General features: G+C 39.0%; 1 protein-coding gene across 2 annotated transcripts in view; it reads left to right on the top strand.

The window, feature by feature from the left end:
• cps1 (carbamoyl-phosphate synthase 1, mitochondrial) overlaps positions 1–14,966 on the top strand; it is a 51,202-nt gene extending 36,236 nt beyond the window's left edge. The window contains exons 31-38 of one of the 2 annotated variants that reach the window (XM_069698536.1): positions 1,477–1,566; positions 1,922–2,092; positions 8,665–8,739; positions 8,872–8,970; positions 11,955–12,014; positions 12,208–12,320; positions 13,587–13,716; positions 13,810–14,966. In XM_069698536.1, coding sequence (XP_069554637.1) covers positions 1,477–1,566; positions 1,922–2,092; positions 8,665–8,739; positions 8,872–8,970; positions 11,955–12,014; positions 12,208–12,320; positions 13,587–13,716; positions 13,810–13,923 — 852 coding nt within the window. In that variant the 3' untranslated portion in view covers positions 13,924–14,966. Of the gene's footprint in view, positions 1–1,476; positions 1,567–1,921; positions 2,093–3,622; positions 3,725–8,664; positions 8,740–8,871; positions 8,971–11,954; positions 12,015–12,207; positions 12,321–13,586; positions 13,717–13,809 lie in introns of those variants that run through there. The other variant, XM_069698537.1, reaches the window with a different exon arrangement.
• The last annotated feature ends 231 nt before the right edge of the window (positions 14,967–15,197 follow it).

Below are 15,197 nucleotides of genomic sequence, written 5' to 3' on the forward strand. Positions count from 1 at the left end.
AATTCGAGTGCTACATGCATCTTTGCAAGACATTTGTCAGTTCCTGGTCACTAACATGATGTTTCAGTGGACAAACGCAGCTGGTAGCAATGACATGAAGTTAGCTCCACAAGTAGAAAGAAATAAGCTGTGTCCAAAAACTGAAAAGCCTCCTCACACAATTAATGTTGTGACACACAAAAAAGGCTAGCATGCCATTTGTCTTCTGCAAAAGCAAAGGACACTGACACAATAATTGTGATTATTATATTTGAGACATTAGAATGACTAAAACTAAAAAGATGCTGAATATATGACAGCTGTGCTACATTAATGCAAAAACTCATATTAGAGATCACTGCACAGCTTCAACCCTAGCAAACTCTTCCTATACAAGATTTAATCAGTGTTATTGATCAGCCACACAGGACCACCAAAAGAGACTCCACATACCCATTTATTTTTCTCTGTGGAAAAGTTGGAGTGTAACAACGTGATGCATTTTCCATCCTCTCAGCTGTCACTGATTCCCAAACTGAAACTCAGATAAAGCTGAGCAATATTATTCAAACAGCCATGAAGACTCATTAGCTATGGTTTGTCCACCTCAAAAAAGCTGTTTATTGCTGCAGTTTTATAAAAAAAAAAAAAAAAAAAAAAAAAAACCTCTACATCCATAAAATCCATTGCTCTGACCAGAGCTAATAGCCAATTACAAGGTAACGGCCCAGGATCCTATAATGACCATTTGTCCATACATCATTTTTGCAAATCCAGCAGTTTTAGACACAAAACCAACTTTTCATGTTGAATTCTTGATGAGAAGGTCACTTTGAGTAATTTTCTGCCGCCTGCCTGCTTTGGCATCTCATCATGTTAGAGCTACTGCTGCTACTTTGGTATTTTGCCTTCAGTGTTACAAATCATGCAATACTATCTTATTAAAGCAGTTTCCACAACAGTCTAATTATCCAGATGAATCAATAAACCAGATTTCGATCAAAGGGGTATTTGCTGTCCAAGTAAAAAAACGTCCGTCACACGTGTGTTTCCCCGCTCAAAGCTCCTCGAGGAACTTCCTCTTTCCTCTCTCCTCGTCTCCTCTGAGACACATTTAGGGATCGCAACATCCTCGAACATGGCGGACGGGGAGCAATTTCTGGGTCACGGAGGAGCAAAGACGGAAGGAAGCATAAATTAGCAGAATTGAAAGCACCCACAGTGATTCAAACCACATCAATGTTACAATCCTTTTTCTTTCAATTGATATTCCGTGGGAAACGAGCAGCTTAACCTCATACACTGCATTTGAAACCAAAAGTACATTAAACCATCATTTTCACCATTTGTGTTTATACATGTATTATGAAAGCATTTAAGAGAGACTAATATTTATTCTAAGTGTGTGTGTGTGTGTGTGTGTGTGTGTGTGTGTGTGTGTGTGTGTGTGTGTGTGTGTGTGTGTGTGTGTGTGTGTGTGTGTTCTTTTTCTTTTAGGTGAAAATTGCCACTCGGAAAATTGCACAAGCATTTGAAATTTCGGGGCCCTTTAACACTCAATTTCTGGTTAAAGGCAATGATGTCATGGTAGGTAATAGTTCTCAGAGTTTGACTAAATGACAAATTGATATTTTCACACCTGGTTGCAGCGAATGCAGTTCACTCACAAATTGAAATCACCTTGTGTTCAGAATCATTTGCAAACCTGGATGGATTTTATGATCAATTTAGCCTTCAGTTTTGATGTTCCAAAACTGTACAGGTGTGTGCGTGTCAGGCCATTTGTACAATATGTTTACACATTGATCATGTACAGATCTGCACTGACGATATTTATTTTCTGATTAGCCTGAATTTAACCAAAGCTTGGATTAGTCTGAAAGAATGGAGATCTTTATATCCAGTTTTGAAATAACAGTATTTGTGTTGTGTACCCCTGTAGGTGATAGAGTGTAATCTGCGGGCATCTCGCTCCTTCCCTTTCGTATCAAAAACAATCGGTGTGGACTTTATTAATGTGGCAACCAAAGTGATGGTGGGGGAGCCTTTGGACGAGGCCAGCCTGCCCTCGCTGGACAGACCTATCATTCCGGTGGACTATGTAGGAATCAAGGTAAGAAAGGGAAATTAAAATGACTTTTTATACCTCGAAAATGACTCTCAGACTGTCCTCAGTCACAATTTATTTTTTTCGAATATATTCTTTTTAGAAATTGGCAATGCCATGAAACTATTTTGTAACATAGAACATACAGGGCATTGATGTATTTTTAAATAAGAAGAAAGTTAGCAAAAAGGTAACTACGGTGTGTTTTGTTTTTGATTGAACTGACTACATCACTTAAGTTTCACACTCAGCTGGCTCATGAACCTTTTCTGCCCGCAAGGTAAATATTTGATCAGGGACATGAAGGCACAATTGTTGTCCCAAAGAATACGCCCTATCCCCATGAAACCCTTCATGGTATTGATATATTACTGCCAGAACTGGACCCATTTAAACATGCACACGGCAAGTTTTACAGTTTATTGTTGCCCTATTGTCACACCAGACGGACACTTGAGTATCCCAGGAGCCCCTGCATCTAACCAATGGCCACAGATGTAGGTGGAAAATGCTCCCCAAGTGCCTCTGTGGTCAGCCTCAAGTACCTGTGCTTGATTCTCCGTTGGTCAGCCAAAGTTAAAGCTGGTCATCAACGGTTCCTGTAAAGAGCCAGGTGGCCTTGTTTTCAGCCACTGTGCCTTGGTAGTGAGCTCTAAAGCTTTTTGACAATCAGCCCCAAGTGGGCATCAAGTGTCCCCTCCCTCAGCACACATGACCATTGTGCTCAGTCCAAGTTGCTGGCAAAGGGCACAAGTGGCCAAAGTGCCTTTCTGATTGGTGAAAGTGTTGTTCAACTCAAGACAAAAATAAAGCAGCACACCGGGTAAGGAGCTGCCTCTGTTTGAATTATTCTAGTCCTTGTTCATGAGACCCCGTGCACACCACGCTAATGGAAGATTAAACCGTGGCTTCACAGTCTCTTGCATCAAATTCTTTAGTTTCAAGTGCTTGTTGCACCATTTAACAAAGCTCTCCAGCAGCCCCCTCTACACTCCCTCAAACCACAAACTATCGTGAGTTTAAAGGTACTACCTATTTGTTGTATAAAAGTGACTTTTGATTTGTATTAAATGTCTCTAATAACCTAATCTCTGAACTTCATACAGCCTGATGTAGTATGGTTGGGTAATTAATTCCTTTTAATAAAAGAGAAACCCTACATGCATGATGTTAATAGGTACCGCAGGTTCCACTAATATGGCTTCCGTTGGATCTAATAACAAAGGCAGCAATTACTGCTTCATACCTTTTCCCTAGGCATGATGAGGGGGAGTAGAGGGTTGCTGTCTCACGCCGACTGGGGGAGCTTACTTCTTTAGATTGGGTATGAGAGAGTTTACGTGTCGCCAGCTGTTCCAAAGCTATTTTTTCCAAAGTAATTTCTACCTCTAATTACAACAGAGCTGCTGTAACAATGGTTGTAGTTTGGAGCCAATCACGCAGGTATAATCCTCCACTCTTCCCCGCCACCTAAAGTTTTCAATTTCTAGTCTGCACAGTGGTGTAGAATGTTAATCGGGGCTCTGAATTCTCCAGGTGCCAGGCTTAAAGACTTCCAGAGTTTACTTGGAGTATATGATACAGACTTCATAGCCTCTGACTGATATGAGCCTTGCCTGAAACCATGACACTATGCATGTGAGTTGTTTCACAAAGTAATACTTATTTATTTCCTTCTTGTTAAACTCATTATTGCTGCCACAACATTAAGCTCGTGCTGGCATGCACAGATTTCTGAAACCATTATCCAGCCAAAGTAGCCTAAAGAGTGTTTGATCAATATATTCTGTCTGTCAGCCGTCATCCTTCGTGTCCTCGCTGTATCATCACAAGAACAAGTCACTGACGTCCAGAGAGAACATCTTCATTTATCTGTCTTATTCCCTCACAGCCTTAGTGTTGCTGCCCATTTCCACTGTCTGATAGTCCCTCGTTTGAAGCCATGTTGTTTTCTTTTCACTAACAAGTCCCTGTTGTGTCATTTCTATCGCCATATACAAACTCATAGGATCAATAACAGTTGTATTTATGAATCTAAAAGGAGAAAGAGCATAAAAACAACATTTGAGGAGGAGGAAGTTGACATAGTGGTTTGGTGTGGTTCCCCAGTGCAAAGTTATTGGCTGAAGAAAAATGCCTTCCAACTGCTGAATGTTTTGTCTCCTTGACAATGGCATTCATTACATTATGATAACTTCTGAAATAGACTCATTCGTGTGAGCATGGTTACCCATGAGAAAAATGTTTCGGAGAAACTCGGGATGGGTCATCATTTTTGAGTAGTTGCTAGAAAATAAAGAAATTGATTGTTTATGCGACTACAATCTTCTCTTGCTTAACTTGTTTTCACCAGCTCCTTGTGGTAATCCATTACTATTGCCAGACAGTGGTGCTAATTAACCTAAAAGCTGTTTGCCAACCACCATCAAACAACAAAAGGAGGAAAAGGAGCACATATTAGTCTCTGGCTCTAGTAAAACAAATGTGAAATTACATTCTACAGTACAAACAGCACAGACTACGACGACTGTTGAAACGTTCTTTTTCAAAGTTACGTAGTAAAATATATGAAAATGAGGTGCAGTGAAACTCTGCTAGGTAAAGCTACTGTACTATATTATAAGTCTAACACAGCTATGTAGTCATTTGAGAGTGAAGCACTGAGCAGACTGGGAGAGAAGACAAAAGAAGAGAAAAACTTTTAAACTGCACTATAACCTGCAATTTCTTCACAATCTTTACACATTATACATTTGACACCCAATTATTGTTTTTTGAACTACTATTCTTTGTCTCCAATTTTAAACAGTTTTTAGCTTCTGTTAAAAAAAAAATAATAATAATAATAGAGGGTTTTTTGTAATTTTGTGATCAGATTGAAACTTTGATACAGCACAATGAGTATCAAGCTGTAAGAAAATAACTTATTATAACTTTTTTTTTACGTTGCAGAAATGGATTTAACAATTTCTTAATATTAACCTCCAAAGATGTTTTTTTTTTTAATCTGCAAAGCACAAATGAATATCACATATAACGCAACGAGGTGATGTATATGCATCATTGCACTGTCTGCAGCAGCGTCTTTTTAAAAATGTCATTGGCAAGTGCCCCACATTATCCCTGTGAATGTCAGGAGAGGGAGCATTGTGTTCAATCTTTATTTTATTTTTTTTTTTTTTTTTACACAAGGGAGTTTGTGCTTGTGCCTCCTCCACGGATGGTCTGCCTCTCTTCGGGGAATGATTTGGATGGAGGTTACCAGCTGTGCCTGGGGAAGACTCCTGTTCATGCCTTCCTTTTCAGGGGATATGCAGAGTTCTAAAGTCACTCTTGAATTGCAGTCAAGCGCTGACCACTCCGAGAATGACGGCGTGCCCAAAACTTTTTACAAATACCAGCATGTGGACTTAATGTGGGACTTGTAATTGCCCAAAAAAGGAATCAAGAAAATCGATCCCACCTTTAGAACTGGTTGTAAATCTTCGTAATGGATGGTCTGCTCACATATAGACTTGCTGGATTTGTCCCACCAGTCAACCTTGTCATGGGCTGTGCGCCATGTAGAGTGAAAAAAAATTAGGCGCTCACCAGTTGTCATACAACCTCAAGTATGTTGAGATTTTGCTGTCCCATGAAGTCGAAGCTGAAAACTGTTCAAACAAAGCGAATTTCATGCTTAAGGACTTTGACGAGTAGTAGCACAGAAGTAAAGATGTTGTCTTCAAATACTTTGTAGTTTTGTCCAGGAACAAGTGTAGATTCAAGCTTTATGTGTCCCGGTTACGAGTTAATTGTGGTTGCCAATTTGCAACATACTCTCAAAATGGCATGGGTTATCACCATGACAACAGGACTACCATTACGTTTGCTGCTACTAAAAACACTAACTCTGGCATTGCTACTACTTCTGGCACAGTTGTACCCAGGTAAGGCACACGGGAAACCACCCAGAATCACCATAGCAACAACCCAAATGTCTCTAGCAACAATACTAAACACCTAATAATGCTCAAGAAACTATCCCAAGTACCGTCTGACAGCACCACAGCAGAACATCACTAGTACCAGTAACCAAATGACGGAGCCAAACGTACTCACTATTTGCTCCCTGGAATCCAAACTAAAAACACTAGCAACTACTCAGCATTGGACACCCACAAATGTAATAATAATCACATAGCAATATCTTAGGAATGACATAAGCCCCGGTGATAATCTCATAATGGCAGACACAAGTCCACATACATTTTGAGAAAACTGAGCCTTTGCGGAAGTTTTTGTTGTTCTTGCTGTTAAAAAATATGCGTCAGCTGCAACAGCCGAAAGAAAAAACATCGTAATATTGAGCTGTTAATTTCCATTTAGCTGTGAATATAGAGATATTTAAACAGGTGCTACTTCTGTTTCCAACAAAGCCCACACTGAACAGCAGTGTTGTGTGCAAATGTCTTCCTATATTCACTTCCTTCTCCACTGGAGCTCAGCTGGTGCCACAAGATAACATTGTTCCTGTTGTGGAGCCTCACAGTTGTGCTGTATCTTAGGACTGGGCAGTCAGTGTGGGATAGGGACACGAGGAAGTAGTGTTTGTGTGTGCTGGGACCATGTCGTGGTTGGAGAGGTTTGGTTATTGTGACACTCGCATTCTTTGTCAGAGACAGACCATTGCAATTGATGGACATACCATTATAACAGAGAGCTTTTCTTCATAGTTCTGTTCATGAAGGCTGGTTTCTCATATTTAGAGCAGTTACATCTCTACAGGTGCTGTTGGTCCCTTTTTTTTTTTTTTTTTTTTTAACTGCTTTTCTCTCTTTCCTGTTTGTTTTTGCCGATATTATATTTCCTCTTTCATTTCTTCATAGATTGAATGATTAAAATGAGACTGCTGCAGATTTGGTTCTGCAGTTGGTGTTGTCGATAAAATTGGATGATGCAGGTTTTACTCAGAAACCTGCAAATGTATGTCTTTGTGTCACTCTGTGCATTTGCATCTGTTTTGGTCTCTCATTAAAAGTTCCTTTTCATTGTCATTCCCTCTCTGTACAAGGTCCTCTTCCTGTTTCATTTTCTTTCTTGGTTAAATTCTGTCATTTTATCTCTGCATACTTTCCTGCCGTACTCTTTGAACAAAGGCATGATAAGCAATGCCGGTTCCCTGTCTGCATTTCCTTCTCTTCGTCATCTCTTACATTAGTATGCTAACATTACATTCACTGATTAGATAGCCTGCTTCAAGGATGAATCCCCCCTAGTGGCCCTTCCCACTACGTGTGTGTGCGGACGCATAAACCACACCACCTCTTCAAGGTAAGGGGGGGTTGTCTGATTTTTAAATGGAGAAATAAGAATGGCTTCCTACATGGCACACCACTATTCTTTTATCGTCTATAATACAATAACGAGAAGTCTATGTCTTCTGCTCCTGTCCCTGCACTTTTCCTTTCAATCATGTTCTCCTGCTTATCTTATTTTTTTTTATTTTCCTAATTGTATCTTCTACTTTCCTTCTCATTGCATTGTATTCTCTTCCCCTGTTCCTTTCCCTTCGCATTCTCCTTTTAACTGTTCCCTCATTTTATTCCTTCTTTTTGCATTCTCGCCACTCTTTTTTTCTCCTTTCGCTGCCTCCCCTGTTCTCTTTTCTTTTCTTTTATCTTCTTCTTGTTCACCCTGCTGTTGCTCTGTCACTCAGGCCACCACCTTTCTTTCCCCCCTTATTTTCAGTGTGGACACAGCATGCCAGACAGGCAGTTGAAGGGACTGGTGGCCTGCCGTCTGAAAAGCATCCTTTTGTTTCAATATTTTCTCTTTCATTCTGTCTGCACCACCAGTCGTTCCAATAATCTCTTTAACGCTCTTATATGTTACCATATCTCTTCATTTTTCATCTAGTAAAACCCTTTGTTTCATAGCTGAAACAGGAATAGGCCACCAGCGAGTTGTTTCCACATTCGCAGGCCTAAACAGATCAGAGCTCAATGCTCCCCGAGTGTGTTTCCACCTGTACTTTAGCTGGCCACTTGGGGTCTGATCACGGCCAGGTTGCACATGTCTGCATTGAAATAGCCAAATGGGAACAGCCTCTAGTTTGAATGAAACATTATTAGTCTATATGACCCTTTGTTTGTCATTAAACAGACGGCAGGCTGTCTTTCACCTCAAGGTGGCAGCGGTGTCATAAAATCCCTGAAATGATTCCAGTGGCCTGTAAATATAAGGTGTGATAGTGACCATTAATGTTTGAAATTGTTGTCAGCTGACTTCCACTTTGTTTGTAGTCATAATACTTCTATTACGACTGGCCAGCAATTTTTTTTTTGTCATGGTCAATGAACAGGAGTTTCAATGTAAATATGAGCCAATTGGTAACTCTCGAGAAGAAATGACCTTTTTTGATAGACTGATTCCACTGGTCAAATGATGTTGTGGGTGTTCTAACAGATGATTACAGATAAACAAAGAGACATTTAGAAAGAAGTGAATACGTTTTATCTGTAGCTCATATGCAGCGATACCCTGTTGCTTCAAAAGCTTGTCAAATCATATTCCTCCCTCTTCCCTTCTTTCACCAGGCGCCCATGTTTTCTTGGCCGCGGCTCAGAGATGCAGACCCTGTGCTACGCTGTGAAATGGCCTCCACTGGAGAAGTAAGCAAATACACAACCCAATTCATTTTTGTAATTCTTTTTGTGAGAAAAAAAAAAAGACAATTTTTCCTTCCTTTCCCATGTGATTAGTATAATCTGTGTTACAGTCTCTCTTGTGTTGTTTTATTGCAGGTAGCTTGTTTTGGGCCAAACATTTATTCAGCCTTCCTGAAGGCTATGCTCTCCACAGGCTTTAAGCTGCCGCAGAAGGGCATCCTGATTGGGATTCAGGTATGACTACAGCCATCTGGAGGTCCACTTGCATCCTGTTTCTGTTTTCTTTTCGTGCTTCTTGCCCACAAGCCATAAAATGCAAGGTGCCTATTGAGCAGGTGGTGTAGCTCTTTCAGCCTATCAGCTTCTTACGATTCCAGGTGGGCACTGCTTAGTCGGTTTCACACAAAATCGCACATTGATTCATGCAACTGTAGCAACTCTCATGCAACTTCAAACTATGAGTGAGAATGTGTGAGTGACAGTGCAAGTTTGAAATACATTTTTCAGAACCGATGACGAGCCTCAGACTAGTGGAGCTACCACCGACATAATACTCACACTAGTGAACCAAGTGCTCTGTCAAAAGAAGTCTTGAATCACCACTGCCGGATAAACTTACTGCAAGAACACATTTCCACTATTTCTAATCTCCAGTTAAAAGAAAAAAAAAAAAAAAAGAACAAAATGTAAGCCTTTGCACTGCATTGTTTTATGACACCACATTACGTGATTTTTTTTTTTGTAATGAAGTCTTGCTGTCGCCCTAAGTTACCAAAGGGCAAGTTTGACTAATGCAGCTTTAACAAAGCACTCACAATGCTAGCTGTGTAATTGGTGCTCTTGAGGTTCACTTCAAGGCAAATGCCTGCGGTCATATAAAAAATATAACATCGATGACAAGCTGCAACACTTTACGCCAGCTGAGCACGTACAAAAACACGGATGAGTTTTACCACAAATTGTTTAAAAAAAAAATTGTGGTGGAGGGATTCAACTATTCATTTTGATTGTAAGGACTTTTTTTTGTTGTTAGTTTTTTTTTAACTTCTAGTTTGAAGGCGATATATTTCAACTGCTCCTCACAGGCGATATCAAAGTGTTGTACTCTTGTGGTGACAGGCTTGTTTTCATGCTGACAATATATAAACTTGACTAATGCATCACCACCTATGCAGCTTTTTACATTCAAGTAAAAATGACATAAAAACAAGGAGTCGGGTGAAAAAAAAAATTTGATTTACTGAAGTAACTTAACTAACAGGTAGAAGACTTCTAGATCAGCTGTAGAGCCAAAGGTTTTATATAGATATATAAAGGTTAGGGCAAGTTAAGAAGACAGAAGTAAGGTCTCCAGCTATGTGCCAAAATTGCCCCCAAAATTAGAAACCTTTATGTTATACAGGTAGGCCGCATAATATACAAAGAATATCAAACAATATCATGATGCATTTGGTGAGACGGCAATCATATTGTTTCCGAAGTCCAAGGGCACCCACTTTGAGCTTAATCAGTTGCAAATCAGCAGCAACAACTCGGAGCAGTTCTCAGTCCTTTCAATGTGCTCGGTAGAATCTATAAAGTGGGTCATCTGAACCTGATGTCTAACATCATGAATGCAACAGAAAACGACTTTTTAGTTTACCTTTACATTGTGACTGTGTTGTTTTGTGAAAAATATGACTTGATTCATGCGTTTCCTTCATTTCTTTAACAATCTGTTGTATATACACAACATGTGCATGTATTACAGATTTCACACGATATTAAATCTATAGATATAATTTACAGTGTAATAATGGCCCCATCAATATACAGGGATGAAAACCTAACCGCACAGTCCAAGGCAACCATCTACAAAAGTCACATTCAAAGAAAGTACCCGTTGCAGCAAGATGGACCCTGAAATGAGTACAACCAAAATGTTTACAACAACAACTGTAATAATAAGTTACTTATTATAATGCAGTTATTGTTACAGTCCTATTTATCAAAAAAAGGGAAAAATATAAAGAAGGTGAAATGCTGAAATCATGGAATGTAATACTAATTGGAAAAACTTCAAAAAATGTGACTTTGGCACACAGTACTGTGATGTCAGTGGCTTCACGGTCAATTTTTAAAGACCTTTGATGACCAAGTAAAAGCCCGCCCTTCAGAGAACCTTGCATAAACTCTAAGAGTCTGGAAAATTGCTTTTTACCCGTGCGCTCAATCAAATTGTACCACTTAGTTGGCCCCAAACAAGCAAGTCAGAAGTAGATAAAGTGCCTAAGTGCTATTGTAACTGTTTAACTATAGATTTAAAAATGCAGAGCTAAAGGACAGAATGAAGGGTTCCCAGTTTGATACACACAAAATATTGTGAAAGTTTGGATTAAAAAACTATCACTGTAGCAGATAAAATTCAATCTTAAACAGTTTTGTACAGCACATATAACATTTTCAGCAAGTGGGCAGCTAGTTGTAAGTCGCTGTGGATAGGCATGCTGCATTGCCATAGAATATGCATCTGTTTCCTTTTACAGCATCAGTGGCATCAACAGACTGGCCCCAGATGGCAGCATTTATTATACGCAGTCATTTAAATTGAAGGATAAAAAAACAACAACACCTAAATAACAATGTCATCCTCGAGATAGAGCAAATAGTCACATTTGATTGGACTAACAATCTCCCAAAACTACAGTTGGCACCAAATCCAGATTTACCACGCAAATGTGATGAACCCATGAATGCAGCGATAACACAATATTCAGAGGTGTGAATGCATTAAGTTGATGGAAAGACACAAAGGAAGACAAAGACCTTGGATCTGCGCTGGGCAGTTCTCCTAATCACATCTAGACTATTTACCAGTCCCTACAGAGGTTGTTTTGTTTTGTTTTGTTTTTTTGTTAATGTTGCAATTAAAAATGCTCGATTTTACAGCATCTTTTCTCAGAAATTGCGTTGCAATTTGCAAAGTTTTTCTGGAAGGACTGATTGACTGAGTTTGGAAAATTTTCTTAATAATATGTAATATAGTTACTGTTTATTGTCATGGCAAATGCATGGACTGTCTTCCATTGGCTGACTGACCAAAAAACAGAAGGCAAGATGGCAGATGATGGATGAACAGAGAAATCTGCATGAAAACACTGTTTTGGTTTGTTGCTTATAATGTTTTTATGTCCCTTTTGTTTTGTTTTTTTAAATCTGTTTGCATTCTTCCCTTCCAGCATTCGTTCCGACCCAATTTCTTGGCTACAGCACACCAGCTGAAAGAGGAAGGTTTCAAGGTTAGTGCTGAAAATTGTGTCGAACACTGCAGACCAGACATACATACTGTATTTTTTTTTTATTAATGATTTATAATCCTAGTTAATGGAGGTATTTGCCTATCCTAAACAATTAGGCTTTCAATAAAAAAAAAAATTAAAAAAAATTGAAATTCTGTGTGTGTTTTAATGTTGCTTTATTTCTGTCTTTTAGCTCTATGCTACTGAAGCCACCTCTGCCTGGTTGTGTGCCAATGATGTGCCTGCCATTCCAGTAGCCTGGCCCACTGATAAGGGAAGAGACACCAGCTTGCCCAGCATTCAGAGGTTGGCAAGTGTTTATTTAGAACACTGAATTGAGGTTTATTTCTGTTGACACATTCATGGAAACCGCTAACGTGAAACTTTGAGCCTAGATCTTGCTTATGGGTTGCTGAGGTAATGTGTAAGAAATACATAAATTGTAATTCATTCAATTTAGATTTTTAATCAGCCCAGGATGCTGCCTTAAGATCTAAAACCATAGCCCCTTCATTATCTCTGAGATGTGGACAAGATCAAAGAAGATGAAGCAGATTCTGAAGTCCGGAGTCATTGCATTGACCAGAATAAGGCTTGAATAGGGAGGATGAGGAAATTCTTATGTCAGAGCTATGTAAAGTGACATTTGGGGAAATTAAAAAAGCAGTCATGAGCAACAAGAACACAAAAACGACTTTTTAAATTTTAACTTGACAGATTTCACTAATTGAATTAAAGTGAATCTGAATTTGGTATTCAGTATAGACTATACCAAATACAAAGATTTGTATTTTATTTGTAAAATACATTATGTATAAAGGCACAGTGTAATTCTTAATAAAAAAATTTTTAAAAAAAAAGCATTTATATTAACAATTTAAGTGCACAACTCTACATCAGTGCAGCACTGATGAAGTTACATCTTACTAATCAAGCCAACATCTTCCGACTCCAGTTTACCTGTCAGTATATAAAGTATGCAGCAACACCAGTTGTTAGATGAATGGACCTGATTTCAGGGCATACCGTTAAAATATTTTACTTAAAATAGGTGTAATGTTGCATGTAGAGCTATACTATGATTTTCTTGGTCAACTGAAAAATCTATTCATTGAATATCAATCTGTTTCTGTGTATACAAATGAATTCACAGATACAGACGGATTAACGAGCAACCGGTTATTGTAAATAGAGTTATTAGATTAATGAAACATGCAGTATGGTCATTCACAGCAACAGGATAAACTCCATCCTCTTTTCTTAACTGAAGAGTTGTCTTTGTTTCTTATTAAACATGTCTCTTAGTAGCTTGTGCTACAAAGTTAAGACAAGTCAGAGTCAGTGAGAGTCGTCGGGACAGAAGTGTGTGGACAGCAGAACCAAATGTGCTGAAAGTGGATGTAAGCTTCAAAGAGCGAAAAGCTTTGGTGTTGATTCTGTGGGATCAACACTACAAACAGCTCTGTCCCATATACATTTGCTTTGACTTCAAATATGACATGGTGCTTCAAGTTTAAATCTAATGCTTTAATTGTGTTATCTTTGACCATCAATGTGTGCATGTTTTTACAGACTGATCAGTGAGGGCCACATTGACCTGGTGGTCAACTTGCCAAATAACAACACCCGCCACCTGAAGGCTAACTTCATGATCCGCAGAATGGCCGTTGACCATGGTGTTCCCCTCATCACCAATTACCAGGTCGGTAAACGTTGTGCTACCAATCACGTAATGACATGACATCAGATGACATGTCTCATCTGATTGGCTTCCATTTTTTTCTGGGTATATTAGGTGGTGAAGCTGTTTGCTGAGGCAATTCATTACGCAGGCGAGCTGGATTCCACCAGCCTCTTCCATTACCGGCAGAAAGAGAAGCAACAAGGAGAGGCTAGCCAGAAGGGCTAGAGTTTTCTTCCCTGTTCTCCTGTAGCAGCTTTAAGTGAGAGCAACATTTTAACTTGATCCATTTTCCTATGACATGTGTCAGGAAGGTGTTCAGGTTTTAATAGTGGCAAAAGTTGCATTCTGCCAGAAGTTAAGTAGGTCAAAACACAATAATGCATCAAAAACAAGGGTTGTATTACTGGTCAATGAATCATTTCTCAATTCTTTACAGATCAGTTCAACTATTAACAAGCAATTTGTGTGTTCATCCTCCAGCAAAACACATCCGTATAAATGTGAAGATAGAACTCTTATAATAGTTCATTAAGTCTGTTGTAAAAGTTGTACATGATAATAAGCTGTTAATAAAATGGATTGTGGCTTAGATGCATTGCACATCCTGAACAACTAAAAAGAACAAGTGTAATGCTGGATGAGGATACACTTCATCCAAAGAGATATTTCTTTATGTTTCTTTTGTGGTCCTGTGTCAATGTGATGCAATGCAACTTTTGGACTTCTCAACTCTCTCCAAGTTCATTTTAATACCATCGGTTTGGCCAAAGGACTTTTTTCTAATCTGCTCTCATTTCTGAATTTTTGTTTCAGAAATGAAATGGTGCTAAAATTCTACCATTTAGTAAACATGTATTACAGGCAAAAATAAATGTCCATACGGTAGCTGTAATAAACGTAAAACGTTTTGGACAAGAAGGAACCTCCCATTTTTTTTTCCAACGGTACCAGCCTGGAACACCAGCTTTGAAGTTTGAAGTTGATGACAACTGCTCTGTTTATATATTTGGATGATTGTCTTTTTTTTTTTGTATATACTATATGTTTCAAACTAAGTCTCCATTTGAACCTGCTCTGCATTTTAATATGTCACACTGCAAGTATATTTAATTGGACACCGTGTATAAATAACACACTACACTGTTGCATGTTGTTGTTTTTGTTGTATAAGAATCCAATGAAACGCAGTGAGGTCTTCTGTCACATGATGCCTGCTCTGTGTGTTCAATGTGTTTGCACTGGACATGCATTAAAACCAGAGTACTTTCCCTCCCACACTAGTGTCTGCTTTAAACTGCCTGTTCACACGCAACACAATACTGCATCTGCCAAAAACCTGTGTTTTTGTCTGTTCCAACACCGAAAAAAGAAATAGCTTACGCGGCTATGATATTGTCATATTTCCCCCCATGTTTTCGCGAGCACCTGGTAGTGATGCAATACTACTGCCAGAAGGTTGTATTAATGCACCAACAGCTGTTTGCTGCCATTAAATTTAA

The sequence above is a fragment of the Brachyistius frenatus genome, unplaced genomic scaffold (assembly GCF_029030835.1).
Source record: "Brachyistius frenatus isolate BFR_SWC_R1_liver_20210118 unplaced genomic scaffold, ASM2903083v1 Contig_27, whole genome shotgun sequence".
Classification (NCBI taxonomy): domain Eukaryota; kingdom Metazoa; phylum Chordata; class Actinopteri; family Embiotocidae; genus Brachyistius; species Brachyistius frenatus.